Source organism: Crocodylus siamensis, chromosome 2, assembly GCF_052110815.1.
Source record: "Crocodylus siamensis isolate JL-2025a chromosome 2, ASM5211081v1, whole genome shotgun sequence".
Taxonomy (NCBI): Eukaryota; Metazoa; Chordata; order Crocodylia; family Crocodylidae; genus Crocodylus; species Crocodylus siamensis.
Window position 1 is genome coordinate 258,240,295 of NC_143396.1, and position 24,363 is coordinate 258,264,657.

General features: G+C 44.4%; 1 protein-coding gene across 1 annotated transcript in view; it reads right to left on the minus strand.

The window, feature by feature from the left end:
- Positions 1 to 23,380, minus strand: part of SEL1L (SEL1L adaptor subunit of SYVN1 ubiquitin ligase) — a 69,826-nt gene extending 46,446 nt beyond the window's left edge. The window contains exons 1-5 of the mRNA XM_090033835.1: positions 23,254 to 23,380; positions 13,831 to 13,868; positions 13,007 to 13,229; positions 1,974 to 2,141; positions 1,136 to 1,241 (exon numbers count right to left, since the gene is read on the minus strand). Of these exons, the coding sequence (XP_089889961.1) occupies positions 1,136 to 1,241; positions 1,974 to 2,141; positions 13,007 to 13,229; positions 13,831 to 13,868; positions 23,254 to 23,326 (608 nt within the window). The 5' untranslated portion in view covers positions 23,327 to 23,380. The remainder of the gene's footprint in view (positions 1 to 1,135; positions 1,242 to 1,973; positions 2,142 to 13,006; positions 13,230 to 13,830; positions 13,869 to 23,253) is intronic.
- Between the last annotated feature and the right edge of the window lie 983 nt (positions 23,381 to 24,363).

Below are 24,363 nucleotides of genomic sequence, written 5' to 3' on the forward strand. Positions count from 1 at the left end.
CTTGTTCTTTTTTTCCTCATTTATTTTTCTCTACAACTCTTTCCTGTTCTTTGAACTTCTTCCTTTTCTTCCCTTTAAAAATCTTGAAGCTTGCAGAAGTTTCTCCTTCCCTTGTAGCTTCTGGGTATTTCAAATCTAAAAAGTACCTTGTTGTAACAGTGGCAATTACAATGAAGACTAGTCAGTAGTTTGCATTTATATATATATATATATATATATATATATACACACACACACACACACTATATATATATATACTAGTATCATGATGACCAGGGAACATGAGACAATTGGCACAGAGGTAGGGCAGGTCAGGCTGATCTTTTACTCTTAGAAAGCCAAGCAAGAACCTGAGTGTAAAGAAAAAAAAGGTTTGAGGATGGATTTATATCCACCAAACATGCAGTGAGCATCTTGGGTTTCAGTGAATCTGGAATCAAGCTTTGACCATTCAAGTCAGGGAAGCTATTACATGCTGCAAGGGACTTTCGGAGCTTGAGAAGTAAGGACATTGTGGTGAAAGAACTGCACTTGTTAGCATTAATCCAGTGTTTTGATACATAGCGAGTATGACTACAACTCTGCATAGATATCATGAAGCAGAAGGTTTTGTGGACCCTCTAGAGCAGTGTCCTCAACCAGGGTGCTGCGACACTCTGAGATGCTTTGAGAACCTTTAAAGAGTGCCGCACCATGTTAGCACAGTTAGATGTGCAAATATGATTTACAAGATAAATCCACAGTTTTCAAATATGAATCCATAGTGGTAAAAACATTCTGCCCGATTGTGGTCTTTCTGAGTTCTCTGCAACAGAATAATTGTTCTATTACTTTTTGTAGTCACAAAATGAGCAAAAGCTAAGAGCTGGCATTTTCTGAGGGATGCCTCGAGTCTAAAAAGGTTGAGAACCACTGCTCTAAGAGGAACAGAGTCATGAGTTGCTACTCCTACCAGTGTTCTGCATTTACTATTTATCTTTAATGTTATAACCAATTTGTATTAAATTAAGTCTGGTATGATTTCTATCATGATGAAAGTCTGTAACCCCTCATTAAGCTGGCATCTAGCAACACCAAGCTAGGTCACATATTTCTCTTATGAAAAAGCTAAATTAATCTTGAGGAACAGACTCACTCTTTCTTCTGTGCCTTTTTACTGCTCTCATTAAGAATTTTCATCCCAGTCTGGTAAACAACTTCTGCTTCCTGCATTTGTCTTCTCTTATTAGACTGCTCTTCGGCTGGAAAGAAAAACAGCAATCAGTGGTGAGATGAAGATATTTTATTACATTTCCATTTCTGCAGTCCCCAACAGGTGACACTTTACTTGACCACAAGATGTTGCTACTTGCAGGGCAAGATAAAGCAAAGACAGTGATAGTAAAATGGGAAAAAGAGTGTAAATCAGCATTTGCATTGTTATAATTGACTGTAGTATGTTTCTTCCAACTCCCCCGCCACCTGTCTCATTTATTTTACTACCTTGATGTACCTGTCACCATTCAACAGAAGGTAAAAAAGGAAGAGAAGGACCCTCAGACAGACACATTCTGGCTTCTTTCATACGCAGAGAACACTGCGGTTACATTCCTATACCAAGCCACTGGCATTAGTGGGAAGCATAAAATGAGATCCTTCTGTGATTCTGAAGTTGTATCCCCTTTAAGACTGCTTCCAGTCACCATAGACAGAGAAACGGAAGTTATGTGGTGGCTCTCATAGCAAGGTTTTCCATAGAGAAGTGGGGGAGTAGGTGTTCATGCCAGGGGGGGCAGCTCTCCTGTCCCTATTACTTTTACTGTGGGAACCTTCTGTTTATGCTGATACTTGTTTGTCTGTATGCTGTCTGGCAGTGGCATCCTGGCTTTACGATTTGGGCTCTCAGACACTAAAGTAATATATGATGAAACCACTAACTTTAGTTGATATTCTTTAGATGAATGAGAAGAACAAAAATGTATCTGGCTACTTACTTTCACAGAAGCCCCATTTCTGATCTCTCTTGTAGTCAAAGGTTGTTGCACACCAAAGCCTGCCATCTTCTCTCCCATCTGCAGTACATTCTGCATACTCCTTCTCTAGGAACAGGAAGGGGAAGTGGCAGGGCTCACCATCGGCAGTGCCTCCAATGGCTGTCAAAACTGTAAAGATAGCCAGGGATGAGAACTCACATGGACTTCTGCAACCTGCCAGTCCCTACATGTGCAGGGATGTCACAAACATTTTTCACACTTGTGAGTTTTTCTAAGAAATCTATTCACTTGTTTCATTACTGTCAAACAAGGCTTGAAAAAAGAACCCTTTTAATGCAAGTGGTAGCTTAATAGCATCATTGCCAGCAACTCAGAAGTTAAAACTAAAGACTAACAATTCTGAAAACATTCTGTTTCAAGAGCAAGGTCCCCTTATTTCACCTTGTATCTAAGACAGGGCTGTCCAACTTCTAAGCCCAGCAGAGGCTGCAGGCCACGTGGGCTGCACCAGGAGCACTGCACAGACACTTCCTCTCATCCAGCCAACACAGCTGTGATCCCCACCACATCCTCCCCAACCAGACCTACTCACCCTCAGTTCCTTGCTCTACTGCACTGCCCCACCCCTTTGGGCAAAAGCAGGAAGCGGCAGCCAGAAGTGGGAGGGGGAACCTTGCAGCTGGAGCTGGGAGGGTGGGGAAGAGCCAGGTGAGAACTTAGGAGGCATACATTAATCCCCTGTGAGCTGCACGCAGCCCAACAGCTGGACAGCCCTGTTCTAAGATGCTTCATTGTGAAAATGTAATACAATCCCCACCAAAACTTCCCATCAAAACAAATACACCCATGTTACATATCTCTCTCCCTCTAAAGAACTGCTAAGAGAGCAAACATCACAAGACAGTTATCAGTCACCTTTCAGTTATGTTATTATGAAACATGTTCAAATACTAGTGCAATATACAGTATAAGAACCTATAGAGAACAGACAGTTTTGTTAGGTATCTTAGATAATAAAGCTAGAAACTGTAAGTCAAAGTTGTTTTCCCCCTGTTTACTGTTTGTTCATATTAAGCATTTCAGATTGATTAGATTCATATACAATCTGGACAGTCTACTTGTATACATAGTACTGAAGTGCTGGAGTTGCTGGCATCATAGGGAAATAACTGCACCTAAACGGCACCTCATTTTTATGGGATTAAAACAAAATTATTAGTTTTCATAAAAACCTTTTCACTTTAGTAGTGTTGCAACTATCACAGCTGTATTTCAAGTCTCATAGTGTGTTTTTCTTAAAGTCCCAGCTTCTGGATTCATGTGACTGAGAATCTCAACCTATTTAAAAGTAAAAAAGTTTCTTGCCCTTATGTTTAGTGAGAAAGCTTGAAAGTGTGATCCCAAAAGGTTAAAAACCCGGAGCACTTTTAAAACATCTCCAATTTTACGAGCTACACCTGATTTTTTTAAATACTATGGCAAACAAGCCCCATGTTTTTAGGGTAAGGAAGACAACTGGTTAATAGATAAGGTTGTATTTCTAAAATTACTGCAATTAATAGATTTAGATAACCCAGTAAGTCCCCCTCATTGGGAAAATCACCGAGTATGAACAAGGTAGTTGCTTGCCAAAAACCACACTGACTGGCGGCAGAATGGCTTTCAGAAGTTAACACATACACACAATTGGCCAGCCTGCTTCATCAGCTATGGAACAAGTTGTATGAGGCTTAACAGTCATGCACATCACAATCATGCATGACTTAAGCCACAGTCAATACACAGAATTGAACTGATTAGCTGCATGATTCTCTAACCAAGTATCTAACAAAAAAATGATAGGATACTCTGACAACCACAAGCAAAGCCCAGTAACCCTAGACATGACCCGCCTTGAGAAGCTGAGATTTTATCTAAGTGGCAACAATTGTTTTGGAAGGGTCAAACTTTTTTTTTCTTCCCATATTCAGGTGAAGGTTAAGTAAATTTTTGGTTTGGCCCATCTTTAAACATATACACTGAAAATATATACATGACCACACACCAACTGCAGATGCTTCCTCGGCCTAATGAAGGGTATTTAAATCTGAAAGCTTGCTAAGAAGATTTTTTCCAATTACAGTAAAATCTCCGGGAACTGACACCTTACAAGCCGGCATTCTCGGTTAACCAGCATGCCCACTTGTAAGGTAAAGTGAAACTGGAAATGCCCACTGTGGCACTTCCGGTTTCTTTGAGCCTCCACGACCCAGGGGCATAACAGGCTGTGTGGGGCTGCGCAGGGCCCACCTCCCTGTCCCACGGGGCCCGCAGGAGGCACGGCGATGCCCTGGACACAGCGGGAGAAGCAGCAGCCTGAATAGGCAAGGACACCTGTTCGGACCGCTCAATTAACTGGCATTATTGTGTTATCCGGCATCCCCCATTCCCGGGGGATGCTGGATAACAGAGCTTTTACTGTATTTGAGTTGGTCTAATAAAAGGTATCACATTTACCCAAAGAATCTTGTCTGCCTTTGTATTCTGCATATTCATAAGAACAATTATTCCCAAGGGCAGTTTAACATATTATGATGTTGAAGTCAGAAGGGTCTTTTGTTGATACGGCACAGTAGTAAGAAAGTGGAAAGAAACTTAGGTTAGGGTGGAGGGGTAAAACTGAAACTAACCCCTCTCTCAAAAGTTGCATAAATAGACAAAAAAAATTTCATATAAAAACTTTTATGTCAATAAGCGTTTCCTAGAGGTGCACCGATACATCAGTCCGATATCAGACTGGTGCCAATATAAAAAACATTTTTTGTATTGGAAATTGGCCCAATGCAGGCAATAATTTGTCCGATAAATACCTGTGCATATGTGCAGCCACAGCACAACACGTAGGCAGTGAGGAGCAGAGCCGGCAGCACAGAGAGCTGCCTGCAGCTGCTTAGAGTTTGGTGTGGTGGAAGGGGAAGGGGAGGGGGAAGGGACATGGGGGAGCAGATCAAGGCCCCCCGTGGTGAGGGAGGGTGTGGGTTTGGGGCTCCCCTGACAGGCACAGGACAGAGGCGCAGCTCATCAGGGGAATCGGGGTGGGGGGCTCCCAGCCCCATTCCCTCCTTCACCACAGAGGCCTTGATCTGTTCCTCCCCACACCCCTTCCCTGCACTTCCAGCTGGTACATCTAGTTTGATGGATGCAGCTCTTTACGCTGAAGAGCTGCGTATCAGAAATCAGATCGGTATCAGTTGATATGCCTCCTTAAAAATCAGCTATCGGTATTGGTCCCAAAAATCTCAATCAGTGCTCCCCTAGCATTTCCCCCTCCACTAATCCTCAGTTCACCTTTAAGCCTACCAGCTTTTCACAGGCTAAAACCAAAAAGTTGAACAACTATAGGATTTGCCATGCGAGAGCAGACTACTGGGCTCATCAAGCCTGACACTTGACTTCTACCAGTGGGCAACACTGGGCACTTCAGAGGAGTACGAACAAAACATACCTGGCCAATTGTGAAAACTGACATATGGTAGGATTCATTTATAATTACCGCTCTCTCATCTTGCATTATCTACTGTATTAATGGTTAATCAATGGCGTTCAACTATCTTGATCTATTTGTAGCGCGTAAACACTACAGTGTTTGAAACATGCACTAGACATGTCATTCCCTTAACTTGTATACTGTGGAATTCAACATCCCTTTAACATCTTTTTTTAATACAAAAATATTAAATAGGGTACAACTGCCTAGACATCTGTTATAATAGCCACTTGGAAAGTAGTCAAGTGAGGTGGGAATTGTCAGCCACGTACACCGCGCCCACAAAGTTAGTTTTTCAGCAAGATTTGTAGATAGGAGACATAGAAACAGATCTAAAAGGGACCTATACACTGGGTCCTCAAGTCCAGTCCCCTGTGATCACAGACAAACATGGAATAAATATTTATCCAAGAGAGCCACAAGAACATCCACGGTAACCCTTCACGCACACTATAGGCATAAAGCACCTCATAACACAATCTGTGGGCAAGGCAAGAGCCCCCAAGGGCACACTTGCCTGCCTGTACACTAATGCCAGGAGCCTGGGCAACAAGCAGGACGAGCTCATCCTCCTGCTCAGTGCAAAGAAATATGATGTCATTGGGATAACGGAGACCTGGTGGGACTCCACCCATGACTGGACCACAGGTATAGAGGGCTATACCCTGTACAGGAGGGATCGTGTTGACAAAAGGGGCGGGGGTGTAGCTCTCTATGTGAAGGAAAGCTACATGTCCCTGCAAGCTGATGTTGGCGACCGGCATGGACAGCTAGAGACCCTCTGGGTAAAAATTCGTGGGGAATTCGGCACAGGGGATACAACGGTGGGAGTCTACTACAGACCTGCCACTCAAAGTCCCGAGCTTGACCAGGAGTTCGCCTGGGAACTGACTGAGGCCGCTTGCTCCAGGACCTTGGTTGTCATGGGTGACTTCAATTACCGGGACATCTCGTGGGAAGATCACTCAGCTAAATCCGAGAGGTCGCAAAGCTTTCTCTCATGCGTGGATGACCTCTACCTGAAAGTAGAAGTCTATGGGCCAACAAGAGGGAAAGCGCTGCTTGACCTGGTACTGGCTACGGGGGACGACCTAATCGGCGACCTAGTGATTGATGGGAAGTTGGGTGACAGCGACCACAAGCTGATCACCTTCACCATCCGCCGTAAAGCTGGCAAATCAGTCAGCAACACAGAAGTCCTTGACTTCAGAAAAGCCGACTTTGACAAGCTCAAGAGGCTAGTCGGTCAGGCCCTCAGGGACCATGACCCCAGGGAGATGGGAGTTCAAGAAGAGTGGTTGCTTCTCAAGGAAGCGATCCTCAGTGCACAAGCTAAATCTATTCCAACATGGAGGAAAGGCAGCAAGAAGGCACAGCAGCCCCCCTGGCTCTCCAGAGACCTAGCGGACCTCCTGTGGCTAAAAAAGAAAGCCTACAAAGGATGGAGGACGGGATTCACCTCCAAGGAGGATTACTCTGCTCTGGTCCGGTCCTGCAGGGACCAAACCAGGAAAGCCAAGGCTGCAACTGAACTCCAACTAGCTTCAGGCATCAAGGACAACAAAAAGTCCTTTTTCAGATATGTGGGGAGCTGGAGGAAAAGCAAGGGCAATGTTGGACCCCTGCTAAACCAGATGGGGCAACTGACGCCCAGGAAAAAGCCAACCTGTTAAATAGGTACTTTGCGTCAGTCTTTCATCAGTCACACGGGATGCCCATGCCTGCTATGGGACAGGGAAATCTGGGTGAGGGGAATCCCCTACCCTCCGTCAATGCTGACCTCGTGAAGGAACACCTTGAGAAGCTGGATACCTTCAAGTCAGCTGGCCCTGACAACCTGCACCCCAGGGTACTCAAGGAGCTGGCGAGCGTCATAGCCCAGCCCCTGGCACAGATCTTTGAAACCTCCTGGTGCTCTGGTGTAGTGCCCGAAGACTGGAAGAAGGCCAATGTGGTGCCCATCTTCAAGAAGGGGAGGAGAGTGGATCCGACTAACTACAGGCCCATTAGCCTGACTTCTATCCTGGGGAAGATCTTAGAAAAGTTTATTAAGGAGGCCATCCTTGAGGGACTGGCCCAGGCTAACATTCTAAGGGACAGCCAGCACGGGTTTGTTGCGGGTAGGTCTTGTTTGACCAATCTCATTTCCTTCTCTGACCAGGTGACCTATCACCTGGACGAGGGAGAAGAGATTGATGTCATATATCTTGACTTCAAAAAAGCTTTTGATCTGGTATCCCATAATCACCTCTTGGCTAAACTGCCCAGTTGTGGCCTTGGCTCCACCACGATCCGCTGGCTGGGAAATTGGCTCTGTGGTCGGACCCAGACGGTTGTGATTGATGGCAGTCACTCATCGTGGTGCCCTGTGACCAGTGGGGTCCCTCAAGGCTCTGTCCTGGGACCCATACTGTTCAACATCTTCATTAACGATGTGGACATTGGAGTCAGGAGTGGACTGGCCAAGTTCGCCAATGACACCAAACTTTGGGGCAAAGCATCCACGCCAGAAGATAGGCGGGTGATCCAGGCTGACCTGGACAAGCTCAGCAAATGGGCGGACGAGAACCTCATGGTGTTTAACACCGAAAAATGCAAGGTTCTCCACCTTGGGAGGAAAAACCTGCAGCACCCTTATAGGCTCGGCAGTGCTACGTTGGTTAGCACTACAGAAGAAAAAGACTTGGGGGTCATCATTGACCACAAGATGAACATGAGCCTCCAATGCGATGCTGCGGCTAGTAAAGCGACCAAAATGCTGGCGTGCATCCATAGATGCTTCTCGAGCAAATCCCGGGACGTCATTCTCCCCTTGTACTCGGCCTTGGTGAGGCCGCAGCTGGAGTACTGCGTCCAGTTTTGGGCTCCACAATTCAAAAAGGATGTGGAGAAGCTTGAGAGAGTCCAGAGGAGAGCCACGCGCATGACCAGAGGTCAGGAAAACAGATCTTACGATGACAGGCTGAGAGCCACGGGACTCTTTAGCCTGGAAAAGCGCAGGCTCAGGGATGATCTGATGGCCACCTATAAGTTTATCAGGGGTGACCACCAGGATCTGGGGGAACGTCTGTTCACCAGAGCGCCCCAAGGGATGACGAGGTCGAATGGTCACAAACTCCTGCAAGACCGTTTCAGGCTGGACATAAGGAAGAATTTCTTTACTGTCCGAGCCCCCAAGGTCTGGAACAGTCTGCCAGCGGAGGTGGTTCAAGCACCTACACTGAACACCTTCAAGAGTAAATTGGATGCTTATCTTGCTGGGATCCTATGACCCCAGCTGACTTCCTGCTCTTTGGGCAGGGGGCTGGACTCGATGATCTCCCGAGGTCCCTTCCAGCCCTAATGTCTATGAAATCTATGAAATAACACACAGTCTTTGGTAAACACAAGGCACCTAGCACTTCCAAACCTACAGTATGCTACAGGAAAATAATGGGAGTCATGAGGGCACAAATGCCTTGAGCTGGGCCTAGGAAGTGGATTGTTAACGTACAGAGAAATGGGAAAACAGCCCCACAAGGCCATGCTAGTCTGTACTGGTGGAAATGTCTTACTGACTCCAAATCAAGTGACTGATTTGACACTGTGCTTGTGAGCAAGACCTCCCAGGCAGGTATTTCAAGATTTTCCAGTGCTACTAGCACTGCAGCTTCTCTCTCACCTTTTGCCTTCAGGAGAGGGCCAAACACACCACACTGGGAACCCAGTAATGTATTTAGGAAACGTTTTCTTGGGCTCTACAAGCAACCAGGAGTCCTGAAGTACTGCATGAATACAACAAGATGCAAGTGTAACAAGGTTTGCAAGCAGATTAAAAACTCAAAGGAGGAAGATGAACAAATAAGGGAAGAACTTTTTTCGATTTAGGTCACTACTACCAAGCTAAATGCTCTGCATTTACAAGGTCACACAGAGTAATGATAGATGTGGAAAAAAAAAAAAGAGCACTTTACTGGATGAGGAATCACATTAAGCTGACCTGGCTCTCCAGTGTCTACATAGCCCATGCGCTTCAGCAGAACTTTTTAGTCCTCTTTTCAATCAGCTATTAGATGAAAGCACCAAAAAGCCCCATTGAAGCACATGAGCTATACAGACACTGGGCAAGCCAGGTCCAACTGAAGTGATTCCTCTTCTGGGCATGTGCTGTGCTTGGTGCGGAGGCACGCCGAGTTGAAAGTGAAGTGCTGTTTTTCCTCCACTCGTCATGTCTGTAAATACCCATAGTTCATAGATACTAAGGTCAGAAGAGACCTCAACAGATGATCGAGTCCAACCCCCTGCCTAGGCAGGAAAGAGTGCTGGGGTCAGATGACCCCAACCAGATGCCTGTCCAGCCTTCTCTTAAAGACCCCCAAGGTAGGGGAGAGCTCCACCTCTCTTGGAAGCCCATTCCAAATTTTGGCCACCCTCACCATGAAGAAGCTCTATCCGATATCCAGCCTAAAGCTGCTCTCTGTCAGTTTGTGACCTTGTTCCTTGTTACCCCAAGAGGCGCCCTGGTGAAGAAAGCATCTCCAATCTCTTGCTACAACCCCCTAATGAATTTGTAGGCGGCCACAAGATCACCTCTCAGCCTTCTCTTGTGGAGGCTGAAGTGGTCCAGGTCCCTCAGTGTCTCCTCACAGGTCTTATCTTGTAAGCCCCTGACCATACGAGTGGCCTTCCTCTAGACCCTCTCAAGTCTTATCAACATCGTTCTTGAAATACGTTGCCTTGAAGTACGGCGCTCCAACATCCCTTTCCATTCTTTGCAATCTAAGCTAACGGAAGTTGGCAATAATCAAATTCACCTCAAGAACTGGGATACTGCAAGCTCATCACCCCAATGCAAAACCACTCCAGTGCTTGACTTCTCCCCAGTACCTTGTCCCCTGTCCCTCCTTCCCTGCCCCCAACCACTTACTCTAGCTTCAGCCTCTGAAACCCATCCTCTCCACCAGTGAAGCCAAACAGTTTTCTTCTGTCAAGCTACTTATCACATACAATGTTGCACTATGTTGAAGTATCCTTTCAATCCCTTTTATGGGAGCCAACACTACAAGCCTCTACTTCAAGAACTCCTGTGTCTCCCAGCATACTGGCATAAACTGCTTCAAGATAGCCAGAATTTATCAAGTACTTTCTGAAAAGAGCTCCATTTCTCAATTCTAATCCAGTCTAAAAGTTGATCTTGTCCTTTAACCTCAAGAGCTTTTCTTCTCTGATATTCACTTCACAATGTATTTTATAAAGGAGTAAATCATAGACCCCCTTAACTTTCATTTTGCTAAGTTAAACAAGTTTAGATCTTTACATCATCCTATTTTACATCATCCTATGATAGGAGATTATAAGGATATGAAAAACCTATCAGACCTTCTCTGTACCTGTTCCAATTTCAATTAACCCTTTTAGAACCCAGGTGACTGGAACTGTTCAAAATATTCTAAATGAGTCTCACCACTGCCTTGTATAATGCTGCTTCTATTTCTTCTACTACAATCCCGTGCCATGAGCTGCCATCCATATTTCCCTCTTCTTCTATCCCTCAAATCGATTAATTCTCCAGATATTATTTCACTTAATATAGAAGATTAAGAACTTTGCTGAAGGAGGGACAGGGACAGCTTCAAGTAGAGCTTAAAAGGAAATCTGGAACTGACAAGATTCTTCTGCAAGTCTGTAGAGCAGTTTCCAGAATCAAATCTAGTTCCAACCTCAGGAACTAAAGAAAAAAGATGAGAAGTTTTCCAAGCTCAAGACTGCTGCTAGTTGTCATTAATTCACTCAAGGAAAAGAATAGTGCCTATGGAAAAGGTTCCTTTACTTTCCATCCCTGCTGTGCTCAAAAGCTTGCAAACAATGCCAGCCAATAACAAATTCAGTTTCTATCATAGGGATTTTCCCCCCTCTTTCAAACAGAAATGAAACAGTTTGGATAAAAAGGAAAAACTTATCTTTTTACTTCTGTCACTTTTTACTTCAGAATAAAAATGGGTTTCAAGAATAGCACAAGATGTTTAAACTTGCTTCCTTATGCAATAGTGAGAAAGGATCAAGAAATGAGCCAAGGTTTTTGACAGTTCTATTTAAAAATATGATTCAATCAATGCTAAGGTAAAGCCTTTTCATGACACTGTGATGGGAAGATACAAAATGCATCTTAAATTAAATTTTCCCTTCAATACACAAACTACTGATTGAACAAGAATACTGAATATGAACACTTAACACTGGTAGTTATTTTAGCTAATTGTTCTACTTGTCTTTTTTAATTAATATTTTAAATCTCTATTCAATGCCACACCTTCCTACTGCACTATTTAGAAGTTGTAAAAAAAGTGTAGAACATTTTATATTAGTAAGAGGCTACTGCAAGTAATATAAGAAGTCACTTTTCTTAAGTGTATAATATTGGTAAAGGCCAGCAGATATTATAAAAGGATGCTTTCAAAAGACTGCTTCCTTTTGCCATTCGAACCAGGAGTTGCAAAAAGACACATAAAAGGAAATGCCAAGGTCATATATTAGACAACTGGCTTTCAGTAAGGTTACAGGTGAAAAAAAAATTATGATGGGCACATTAAAAAAAGCTGTTTTCTTATGAGCCTTAGATTAGGTCAAGGACACCAAAATGCAACAATTTTCAACAGGTGAACTACAGGAGTAAGTGGAAAAAAATAAGTAAAGTATGATAAAGACAACAAACTTAAAATTCTTATAAAAAAGCAATTTCTATTCAACTTCTCTGAATGACTTCAGTACAAACCAACATGACTGTAAAAAGTATATTATTAGAATACATATCCAAGTTTATATGAAAGATCAGAACTCTCCTAAGACTCCTAACAGTTGCTGCCTCTGTATCAGTTTGTCGTGTCCCCCAGTAAGTGAAGCCGCACATATTCACCTAGCACAGTGGTGCTCAAGGTTTGGCCTTGTGTACCAGGATTGGGTCCTGTCCCTATGCACTAGAATCAGGCCACACCCAATATGGCATGCAGGGCCACAGCCTGTGGGGCTCCGCAGGGACCAGTGAGAGGGGGTTGAGCACCCCAGTCAAGCAGAACAAAGAGTTGATAGATATATTCTCCCTCTGGCCAAAAGGAGGCTCTTTATCTGAGGTGCATGTATAGCAAAAAAAGCTTTAGACTGTGCTCTGTTATAAAGGTAACAGAATATTCATATAAGAACATGGAAATATGAATTCTTCTGTTCATTCACAAATCATTTGTTTTCCTATGAAATGCAATAAAAAAACATGGACTATGCTCTTAAATGCACATGAAATAGCCTGAAAGTCTAAATCAGTAGCATGTATTTGGAATTTTTTTTATTTGGCGATAGGAAAAATTAAGTTGGCAATGACTACTCCATTCTGAAACTGGACATTCAGATGTAATTTTGACTATTGGATAAGTGCAAAGACTGACTGGATGCAGATCCAATCACCCTCTAAACTTATGCAGATCCAGTTTGTTTCCAGTCCCTAGTACAGAAACCTGCTGAATTCAAGCACTGTTACCTGGTTTCTGCACTTCTATGTCTTCCAGGTCCTTGTTTAATAGGTTTGACATTTCTAAAGTATTTAACTCTTCCAAGGTGCTTTCTTTCTCCTCTTGATTCTTAATGATCTCTTCATCTTCAGTATGAGATTCAGATTCTTCTGACTCAAGGAAAATCTGACCAGCTACCACTGGGGTTCCAGTGGAGTGGTCCTTCACTTGCTCTTCTGAAGATAAGGAAGTCTAAAGAAGGATAGATAGCAGAATTTGAGAGAGAGAGAAAGAAGACAACTAACCCTATCACCAAATACCACTATTTACTATTCATTTTCTGCCCTATTGTGCTCTCAAAAGAGTTAACAAATTACTAGTACATTACTTGTGACAGTGGAGGTTTAAAAATATATTAAAATCACAAACTCATTAGATCTTACGTACCACTTACTATTAATTTCTTAACAATCCCCTCAAAATATCCTCACTCCACCACACACTCCTACCACCACTGTATCCATCCACTAGTAACATTACTCAAGTATTCTTCTTTTATGCACAAATGTACATGCAAGTTGACCCAGAAAAATATAACTCATTTGTACTGTTTCAGAATGAAATGTTTAAAAGCTAAAGCATTCTAAAACTCTGTGAATGTCACAGGAAGAAAAGATAACAAAAGTCACAGGAAAGTCCTGCTGAAGAAGATAAAACTGTTCTCATCCTCTACAACCAGTTTTAAACCCTTAGGTCTTATATCTTCCATCTTAATTCTAACAGGCTTTTCTGTTATATCTGTGCAAAAGTTTTATAAACAATTTTCTAAGAACAAATCAAATGGGATGCTCACCTTTGATTCCAATGGCTCATCCTGACTTCCATCTTCATCTAGAAAGAATTTTAAAAGTTAGTTCAGAAACACATTTCATTATGGAATTTCCTCGCAACAGAAAAGAACGTATTTGGTTAGTATAGCATTATTCTGTGACATACAACTCTAAGTTACTAACTCACCTATGAAAAATTATAGTTAGAACTATCCAGAAGTAGCCTGTTTAGACTACCAACCAGTAAAGGTATCAAACTATGAAAACGCCACAATACTGATCAAGGAAGCCAGGTTAGTACTTTTCTGCTTAAATACAACTTGTTAAAGAAATGCCAGTTCAGTACTTAGTTAGCTTATTCCAAGTTCTGGGGTAGAGACTAAAGTTGTTCACCTAGAACAGGGACAAGCAATTATTTTGGGCGGAGGGCTGTTCACTGAGTTTTGGCAAGCCATCGAGGGCCACATGACAGGCAGCCAGGGGCAGATAACTGTTAATTTTCTAAATTTTTTAGGGGCCCCGCAGGCCGGATAGAGTGGCCTGGTGGGCTGCATCTGGCCCGCAGACTGCATTTTGCCCACCCCTGACCTAGAACAATGTGTAATTATCAAATCAGATGCAAAACTGGCCTTCATTTATTTAATTTATATGTCACCCTTCCCAACAAAGACTTAGAATGGCTTATAAAAAAAGAGAACAGAACAACATTAAAAGCAGGTGCAATACTAATATAAAACCACCCTCCTAAACAATATTTCAGCTTAGCTTTGTTTGCCAGATGCCTGCCTAAATGGGAAAGGTCTCATAGAGCTTCTGAAAAAGCCCAAACTTTGGAAATGGAACCAATTTCAGCCCGTTCGGCCATGGCAAGAAGAAGGTCTTAGGTTAGACTAAGTTGGAGGAAAGAGAAGGAAGTCTAGAGAACAGTCAGTTGATCAGGTTTTGCTTGTTACTGTGATTTCAGCTGAAATTGCTGAAATTTCACTAATCCATTTTGCAGCTTCACTTTTCTTCTGTAAATTTCTGCAGTTCTCATTTAAATTTTCCTTAGGTCCAGTATTGCTACTGTATCTATGACCCTACTTTAAACAACTGCCTTAGTATTTGCACTGGTCTATTTGAACAAGTCTTATAGTTGTCAAATGTAAAGCGTGACCTTCCCCAAGGATGATTCGAAGATATCCAAACATGGATTGCATCATATCTAAGCATAACATACATCTTTGCTTTAAAGGTTTTTAAAAGGCTTCTTCCCTAATACAACAGGACAGCAATTTTTTTAAAGCATTAAAAAGATTAACTTAACAAAAGTAAATCTGAACAGTTAGGATGGTGGTTCCCAAGACACCCCTCATTAAACTCAAAGCTCCTCCTGAAAAAATGCCAGCTCTTACTTTTCATTTGTTTTTGACCATGGAAAAAATAATGAAGCAAATTTTTTATTGCAAAGAACCCAGAAACACCATATGACAGGTCAGAATATTGTGGACAGTATGGATTCTTACTTGAAATCTATGGGTCTATCATGTGAACCATGTGTAGATATTTGCACATCTACCAGTGCTAATATTTTGTGGTCACAGTCAGAACCTCCTACTTTTAGTTTAGTCCCACCTCCTGTCATGCGAGGTGACTATCAGTGTTTGCTCGTGAACCGTCAAGAACAATGCCTACAATTGCAGTAGCAAAATATGAAGTTAAAGAGTAAAAGAAAGGAACAAAGATAGCTACATTAAGAAAAAAAGGACTAATGCTTTTCTACTTGAAGAATCACACATATAGGAATTACTTCTCCCACTTTCAGGACAGCACCTTGGGAGCGACAGATATTATAACAGCATTCACAATTCTAACTGCTCAACAATTTAAGGAACAGAATGAAAAAATCACCCTAGAACAGTGGTGCTCAACCTTTCTGCCTTGCAGACTAGGTGGGTCCTGTCCAGTCTGTCCACAGGCTGGATCTGGCCAGTGGGCCCAATTTGGTGCAGGGTGGGTCTAGCAGGGCCTGCTCCAGCTGCACAGAAGGGGGCAGAGAACATCTTGGCTCCGACCCAGTTATGTGGAAGAAGGGGGCCTTGCCTAGCCCCAATCTGGCCCTGCAGGGGGAAACGGGCATAGCCTGGAGTCCCCACCCAGCCCCGCAAAGCTTGGGAATATGGCAGCAGAAGAGCAATGGCAATATTAATTGCCAGGGCTTCCCTGCCACCAAATTTCCTGATGCCTGGGGAGCCCCACGGACTGGATGCCAAGGCTCTGTAGACTGGATTTGGCCTGTGGCCTGGGGTTAAGCACCCCTGTCTTCAGATTATTTGAAATGTAGGATAAATTAGGAAGCAGAACGTAATTAGGGACTAGAATTTAGGATTGAGCTGGCCAACTTCTAAGCCCTTGGGGGTCACATGCCCTGGAGATGCACCTTCAGGGGCGGCTGCACCAGGGCCACATGGGGGTTGCATGCATGGATCATTGAGTTGTGGATGCTCCTTTCACCACTACACTTGGCACAACCCCCCTACCCCCCAAAGGCACCAACCAACATGTGGGCATGATTCCATAACCCCCCCCTCCCCCCCGACATTCCCATGAATGGCCCCAGACTCACCCCTAGCTCCCTGTGCTGCACCACATCTCTACACTGCCTGCAGCAAAGGCAGAAAGCAACAGCTAGAGCGGGGACAGGGATCATGGAGTAATGAGGGGAGTGGTAGATAGCAGGAGCCTAGGGATTGCAACTTGACCACTCACAAGGCATGTGGGCCACCAGCTGGACAGCCTTGGTTGCATGTTAAAATCTTATTTGAGAGTGACATCATCGCCTATCCCAAAAACAAACCTGCAGATGAGCAGCTGAAAAAAGTCAGACCCCCATCCTGAGTATATTAACCTGCATGCTTGTGGTCAAGTCACTTACCCCCTATTCCAGAAGTGCAAGAAACTGACACAGTTAGACACAGAATACTATGACCATCATGAACTTCTATTACTGTTTGCAAAGAGCTAATTGTATCATTACGCTTGTTACAAGCATCAAAGAATAACTGTTCTAACTGATTATGGCATCTACCTTAGATCTCATCTGGACTTGCACTATAACAAATTCATGTCAGCCAGTGTGATTGTTAATATAGCTCTTTTTTCCCCAAATATTATGAATGGTTTCTTATGCCATGATATATCTTTCCAGTTAGCAATAAGCTGCACAAAAAAAGGTTGTATGTAAAGCTAAATACCAGTGGGGTATATTTTCTCTCTTGTATATTAGAGAGTGTTTGTATATATATGTGTGGATGTAATATACATTCTCAGTCTCTTGCATATCCTTTTTGTATAACATATTATATACACATATATATCTTTTTCTTTGCCAATCCTTTACAGCCGAGGATGATTGTCTTTCATGAATATCTTATTTGTGGGTCCAAAGACGGCTGATGAAGCTGATCCAGGATTGACAGACTGCTCCGGCTCCGGCATGTGTTTCTGTGTGGGGTGGATGGCTCTAGATTCTTGACTTGGTCTGTGATGCACTGCTTCCACCACTCCTGCTTTTCTGTCTCCTGTTGCTATTGTAAGGTTTCAGAGTACTAGGATCCTTGCAGCAGATTCTTCCTACAATTGGGGCAGTCCTGGACAATAGCCTCCCATGAGTTGATGTTGCATTTTTTTCAAGTTGGCCTTGAGGATGTCCTTGAAGCACTTCCTCTGCTCTTCTCTTGAGCACGTGCTTCGACTGAGCTGGGAGAATAAAACTTGCTTTAGGAGTCTTGAGTCAGGTATCCAGATGACGTAGTCGGGCCAGCAAAGTTGATGTCAGATGATCATCACCTCGATGTTTATGGTCTTTGCTTGCAAAAGGATGCTAATGTTGGAGCATCTGTCTTCCCACTGGATTTGAAGGATTTTCTGCAGGCAGCACATAGTACTTCTTCATGAAATGTCTCCTGTATGTTTGTCTGTGCCTCGGCTCTGTACAGTAAGGTGGAGATCACAACCGCTTGATAAACCATGAGCTTGATTTCAGATCTGATGTTGTGATTACTGGACACCTGTTTCCTCAGGCTGCACTTGCACGTTTGAGGGGATGCTGATTTTCGTCATCGATGTCGGCCTTCTGTGAAAGACGGCTTCTGAAGGAAAGGAAATAAGATGTTCTCCAGAGTCTCACCATAGATCTGAATTACCTGAGTTGGGGATTGCTCATTAAGAGCTTGCTGATGGAGGACTTTCATTTTCTGACTATTAAGTGTAGTCCCATTTTCTTGTATGCCTTGGTAAAGATGTCGATGATTGCCTGACAGTCTGCTGCCAAGTGAACACAGACTATAGCATCATCAGCATACAGGAACTTGATGATTGGGGTGGTTTTGGTTTTGGCTTGGGAGTCAGCTAAGATTAACATCCATTCAGTAGTTCAGCTCCACTCCAACTGGAAGCTTATTGGTGGTCAGATGTAGCATCATGGTCAAGAACATTGAGAAGAATGTACGCATGCACATAGATATAACCACATACACACCCAAACACACATGTGTATACGCACACATGCATGTGTAAGTATGTACATGAGGTATGTGGGAGGGAAAGAGGTATATATATAGGGATCTATCCATCTATATATAGGCAGTTTCATAATAATTACATATTCATTTGGGGAAACAAAAAGTAGAAAATTAAGTTGGTAAAAGTAAAAGGCATCCTACTGGCAATATAAAGAAAACCAATTAAGTATTCAGCTTTACTGTTGAGACAAAAAGCAACCAGCTTCTTTCACCCCTATTGCATCATGTAGCATCTCTCCAAAGGAATCAACTCTATAATAAAACGATGCAGGTAAGAGGCAGCTGACAGGCTGTACATAAAATGCTCTTTCACCCACAGAGCAATAAAACAGCACACAAAAAAAGAAAGCATAATATGTTTAGTACTTGCTGGCTCAAACAATTTTACCTTTAAAAGTTAAGTAGACTGGATTGCAGTGATACCGGTTAATGGGGGCTCATTTACATCTTTTCTATTCTTAACGCAGAACTCTTGGTCAATATGTATACACTACAGTTTCAAGCATACCTACTTCGAGAGATAACCAAGAACGTCGTATTCTATAAATGTTAATAAAGATCTGTACGTGGGATGCTGTAGGTAGGCAAAGAGGGAATATAATCATCAAGGCTTGATCAGCGAATAGAAGCAAATAGATTATGTTTATGTACTGGCCTAATAGCGATGAGATCTGATCATTTAATTTGCTTTTCCAAATGCAAAACTTAGGTCAGGGAAAAGAGAGACAGTTACCATTTCTTGTTGGATATGTTAATACGATGGCCTAGTACTATAAATACTTCCTGAACAGGTCATCTGGAACTTAAATTCTGCTATTCATTAAACAAACTAGGAGAATAGGACAAATTATTAATTATTATTATTATGAGCAGATACATCTCCAGGAACAAGTAGTGGATAAGAGGTTTCTACCACTTTGTGAGAGGAGTCAGAGTTTAGGAAAAAGAGCTATGCAATGTACAAGGACGTGAACAGAGACCACTATCAGGGAAACAAAGTCTGTTGGCCCCAAAGAGGAATGGCAAGTTCACCTTGCAGGATGAAAATGAACAACTCAGAGATCTATATGCAAAAGTTGCAGAGCTGTCATTAGCCGAGGAGAAATACTACTAGTTTTAGTCTAAAAACAACTAACTAAGATGCTGCTTTACCATATTTTAAGTTTAGGATATAAAATCACGCAATACATAACCAATCCACAGAGCATCTGTGCAGAGAATTCTGTGTTTTGATTAAGAGAGAACAATTCCCTCATGTTTTCCTTTAATTTGAAAAAAATACGAACTTTACTTTTATTTAAAAAAGAAGGATAAACAAATGTAAAAAACCTGAAATTGCTTCATTATATGACTACTTCAGCTAACACCAAATTTACACAGGAAAGACATTTATTCAATAGGCAGTTTCTTGAAATCTAGTACAAAACACCATTCTGATTACAGTTACATACAAGGAATGCAGTCCTTCCTTTTTCATATCCTTGTAACAAGGTATTTAGCAGAATTTGCAGATTTGTTGAAATCTGACAGGTCGCATATGGCCTTGACTTTGCAACCTCTGGGCCGTCAACCGTGTGCCTTAGCTCCTGTGCCACCCCAACCACCCAGGTATGCAGTGACCCAAGCAAAGAACCAGGAGTCAAGAGTTACTCAACAACATTATTTTCAACAAGTTTTCCTACTTGGTGTTTTGCTCCATATCTATTGCATTAGTCCACAGCAAATATTTTAGTCAACCAGTATTTTGGTAACTACAGAAACAAAATGTAACAATTCTCATACTGAAGAACAAGATTCCCTTCAAAACTCCTTCCCACTGCTGAATGAATTCTTCCAAAGCTTCCTCTTCACAACAGTTCCTTTCTAGAAACAGAAATCTGCATCTTAGGCCACTAAAAAGGAAATTTAAGAAAATAGTTTTAATTAATCTCTACTCCTGAAGATTTTCTTTGCACAACATCCACTTGGCACTCTTACCCACATTTCAAGTGTTCATACTTGTTGCGCTTCTGGCTTTAGTAAGATCTCCCAGTTAAGGGAAAACAACAGACCCCTTCAGGAGAATCTGGTAGCTTACCAAAGCTCATGCCTTTCTGAAAAAAATATTTTATAAGGTGCTAGTTTACAAGGTGACATCCTGCCCCCTTTTCTGCTTGCCCACTTAAATCAGAAAGGAACGCATACCAGGATAGGCGCAACAAACAGTCAGAAAGGATAGAAAAATCTATTTCCCCCGTTCTCAACCATAAAAATAAAAGCAATCCCAGAATAATTCTCATCCACAAACACCAGTGCAAGTCAGAGCCACCAGGTCAAACTAGCATTCACATTTTTTTTAATTATTAGAAATATCCCCACAAAAGTTAATGCATTAATACCACAGGAGTTGGTTTTGAGATTTTAGAGGAAGTAGATCAAAGCATTTATGAAGATGCAAAGATCCCAGAACACCTTACTATACAACTGCAATAACTCAAATTGGTAACATAACACAGAGAAACCTGTACTGTGTACAATATTTCTATAACCCTATGGTTGTACTAAGCCTTCCTACTTAAGAATTAGATTTCCTCCACTACTTCTCATACCTTGCACCCCATTGTTTCTATCAAAATATTGTTCAGATATGAAAAACTGGAACTAAAGGCCAACTGAAGTATTTTAGGTGGCATTACTAAACTCAATATGGGATTAGTATTAGTGTCACTATTATCTGGGAATGGAAGCATTAGCAGTCGATCAGCAACATCTATTTCTGAATTATTTCTGATTCCCAAAACATGAAGATAACAAAACAAAAGCTTTTCATTAGGGTATAGTGGGTTTTTTTGACCAAACATTTATTTTACATATCAAACTGTACCTTATAGAAACCAAAGTCACTAAAGTTGGGCAATATTTGGAATAATCTTTTTATAAATTCACCAACTGTCTGGGTTTTTTTTAATTCTAGTTTGAATAGAGATTAAAAACCCTGTCTTTACAATGCTGCTGCGTGATCATCCAGTATAGGTAGAAGACTCACAAAAACCCAACTGTAAATTCAAGTAACAAGTGGTGGTTAGCAAACCCCCACCAAAATGGTCAGATGTACATACCAAGAAATGCTTTACTCATCTTATCAGAATCACCTCCATTTTCTCTCACCAGTGAGCTAGCTAACCCTCATCTGAAACATTTACCAAGCACATATACACAGTTAACACCTATAAACAGGAGGTGTAAACTCATCCTTTGCAGACCCACATTTGTTTTTAATCAGGAACCGTAAGAAAGTCTGACAGAGATTAAAAATTAGAGCAAAAACTTAAATTTAAAAAGCTCTATTTGAAAAATGACTAGGGCAAAGATGGTATTTGATAAGCTCTGCTTCCCCAAAGGACATGTATCAAAAACCTTTTAAACCATCAACTGGATGACTGGACTAAGAATGTAGGATTTTCTTAAGGATTCTTGCAAATAGTTTACCTACATCTGATATGATTTAGAATTAGTCTCCAGAAATCAAACTGGGAAACCTACTTCAAAAGAAGAACTGGGTGAGTATCTAAAACTAAGACTTCTGGTTTACTTGAGCCCCTACCAGAGACAGCTCTGAGTAGCTAGAGCTAGTTAACAGAGCCATTATTGTATAGGAAAAAGCCAGGGGCAAGACCTGCAGATCTTCCTGGATGTCAAAAAATCACTACAGGACATTTCATTCTTGACGACTACTCCAGTTTTTAGTCAAACCCCTTAGCAACAGCTATTCCCCAAACAGCCCGTGTTGCATGCTTGTACATCTCTTAGACACCAGCAAATGATCATTTGGTGTCAGAGCTCCATGTGTGGAGTGGGGGCAGGATGCTGCTCTGGAATACCCTAGGGCATAGGCCATAGGCCATATACAGCAGCTAGGGCGCTACGGAGGCGCGCGGGCTTAAGCAGCCTCCTGCCCCCACTCCACACATGGCTGGGGAGGCTCCAGTCTCCACACTTCTATTCCAGTGCCTCAGGACACAAACTCTATCAAATAAGCTTCTGGGGGACAGAGATCAGAGCAGCTCTTGGGAAAGAGGGCAGGGCTTAATTTGTGACACGCCTGGCAAAAACACTGGCCACCACTGCTGGAAAGTATGCAACATCCCCCAAGAGCACTGCTGGGCACGTGTGATAGAGCGCTGTGCCACACACCGATTAGCGTGTGCCCAGTGCTGACACACCCAGCCCCGGGGCACGTTTGTTGGAGCTGAACCATGTCCCGAGCAAGGGAGCTGCTCTTCATGGGCTGCCAGCTTCCCCTGCTTTACCTGCAGCAGGTGGGGGAGCTGGGCCTGTGGTGTGCCAGGCTTACCTAGAGCTCGCTATGTACAGGACACTTTGAACAGGGATGATCCTGCCTCGAGCAGGGGGCTGGACCTCTGCAGGTCCCTCTCAGCCCTATTTCTCTGCGACTCCAGCAGAGATGCACCCTACTGTTTCTGAACACAAAACACGGCTTTTCTTCAGCGCTCATCTCAACTCCCAGCAGTTCGGCCGAGAAGCTACCCTGCTACAACCAGAAGCGGAGCCCTGCAAGGAGCGGACAGCTGCCCACCAAATAACCCACCAGCCAACCGCGTGCCCAGCCGAGGGAGCGGAGGGGAGAAGCGGATGCGGCCCTTCCCCTGCGCACGCCACCAGCAGCTGCGCCGGGCTCGACGGCTGCTCGCAGCCTTCCGCCGAGGCGCGTATCGGCCCCACAGGACCCCGCGCAGCCCGCGGCCGGAGCCGCTCTGGGCCCCCGGCCCCGGTGGCGTGGGGCAGACAGCGTCCCCCTCCCCTCCGACGGCGGCTCCTCCCACCGGCAGCGCTCGCAGGCCCGGCCCTGCCAAGGAGACGCAAGCCCGCCCGGCCCGCACTGACCGGTGGCGGCCAGGCCGCAGCCCAGCAGCGCCGCGACGCACAGCAGCGCGCCCAGCCGCGCCCGCCGCTCCATCCCGCCGGGCTCCTAGGGGCGACGCGGCCGCCGAGCAGCCGAGATCCGGCTTCCTTGCCCCGCCCCCTCAGTCCCCGCGGCCAATCACGCAGCACCCGGTCGGAGACAACAACCAATGAGCGCGGGGCTATCGCAACATGGAGAGCCCATTGGCCAATGCCTTCTCCGACATGGCCCACTCTGATTGGCTGGCGACGCTCCATGAGCGTGGAACGCCTGTTCCTCGCCCAATGGGGTCTCAAGACAGAAACACCTCGCACGACGGCTCCGGCTCCGCGAGATCGCGCTCGGACTCCAGTGCCCACAATGCATCGCGGGACTCGTCTCCTCACGGGGGCAGCTCCAGGGGCAGGGCCTGGCGGGCGCCTACATTACCCAGCATGCCCCGGGTCGAGTGCTGCGGCCACGTTCGCCGGGCCTACAGTACGCCACGGGTGGGGGACACGGTGTGGCCGCTTGCGCTGGGCAGGCGCCGGGCCGCCTTTTGTCTGGTGCTTACATCGGGATCGGGAGCTGGGCTTGTAGGGAAGCTGGAGGCCCCCGGCAGGACTAGGGGCTGGGAAGGGCAGGTCGGGCTCTCGGGCAGTGCAAGTGAAAGCGGGGTGGGGAGTGGGAGGCAAAGGGCAGCCACGGGGGCTCCAGGGCGGCTCTGGCAGCCCCCACGGCCCCTCCAAGGAGCCAGTGCCCCTCCGGTGGAGCTCTGCCCGGGCCAGGGGTGGCTGAGGACCAGGAAGGCTGTCCTGCGGGGTGGCACTGGGAGGCAACCCGGGCCTCCCTCCTGGCCCGGTGGACGGTCAGAGTCTGGGAGGTGTCAAGGGCGATGCACAGGCCAGGCCCGGCAGCAGGAAGGGCGGTGGGGCTGGCCCATGCCAGGGCAAGGGAGACATGAGCTCGGACTCAGTTGTGTGGGTGGTGATGGCCCACGCTGGGGAGACATGCCAGAAAGCAGATGAAATACAGGAGGGTGAAGACAAGTGGGGAACAGAGAAGAGGGGTGACGGGCGATGGCCCGAGCCATGGAGACGCATCTCAGGTAC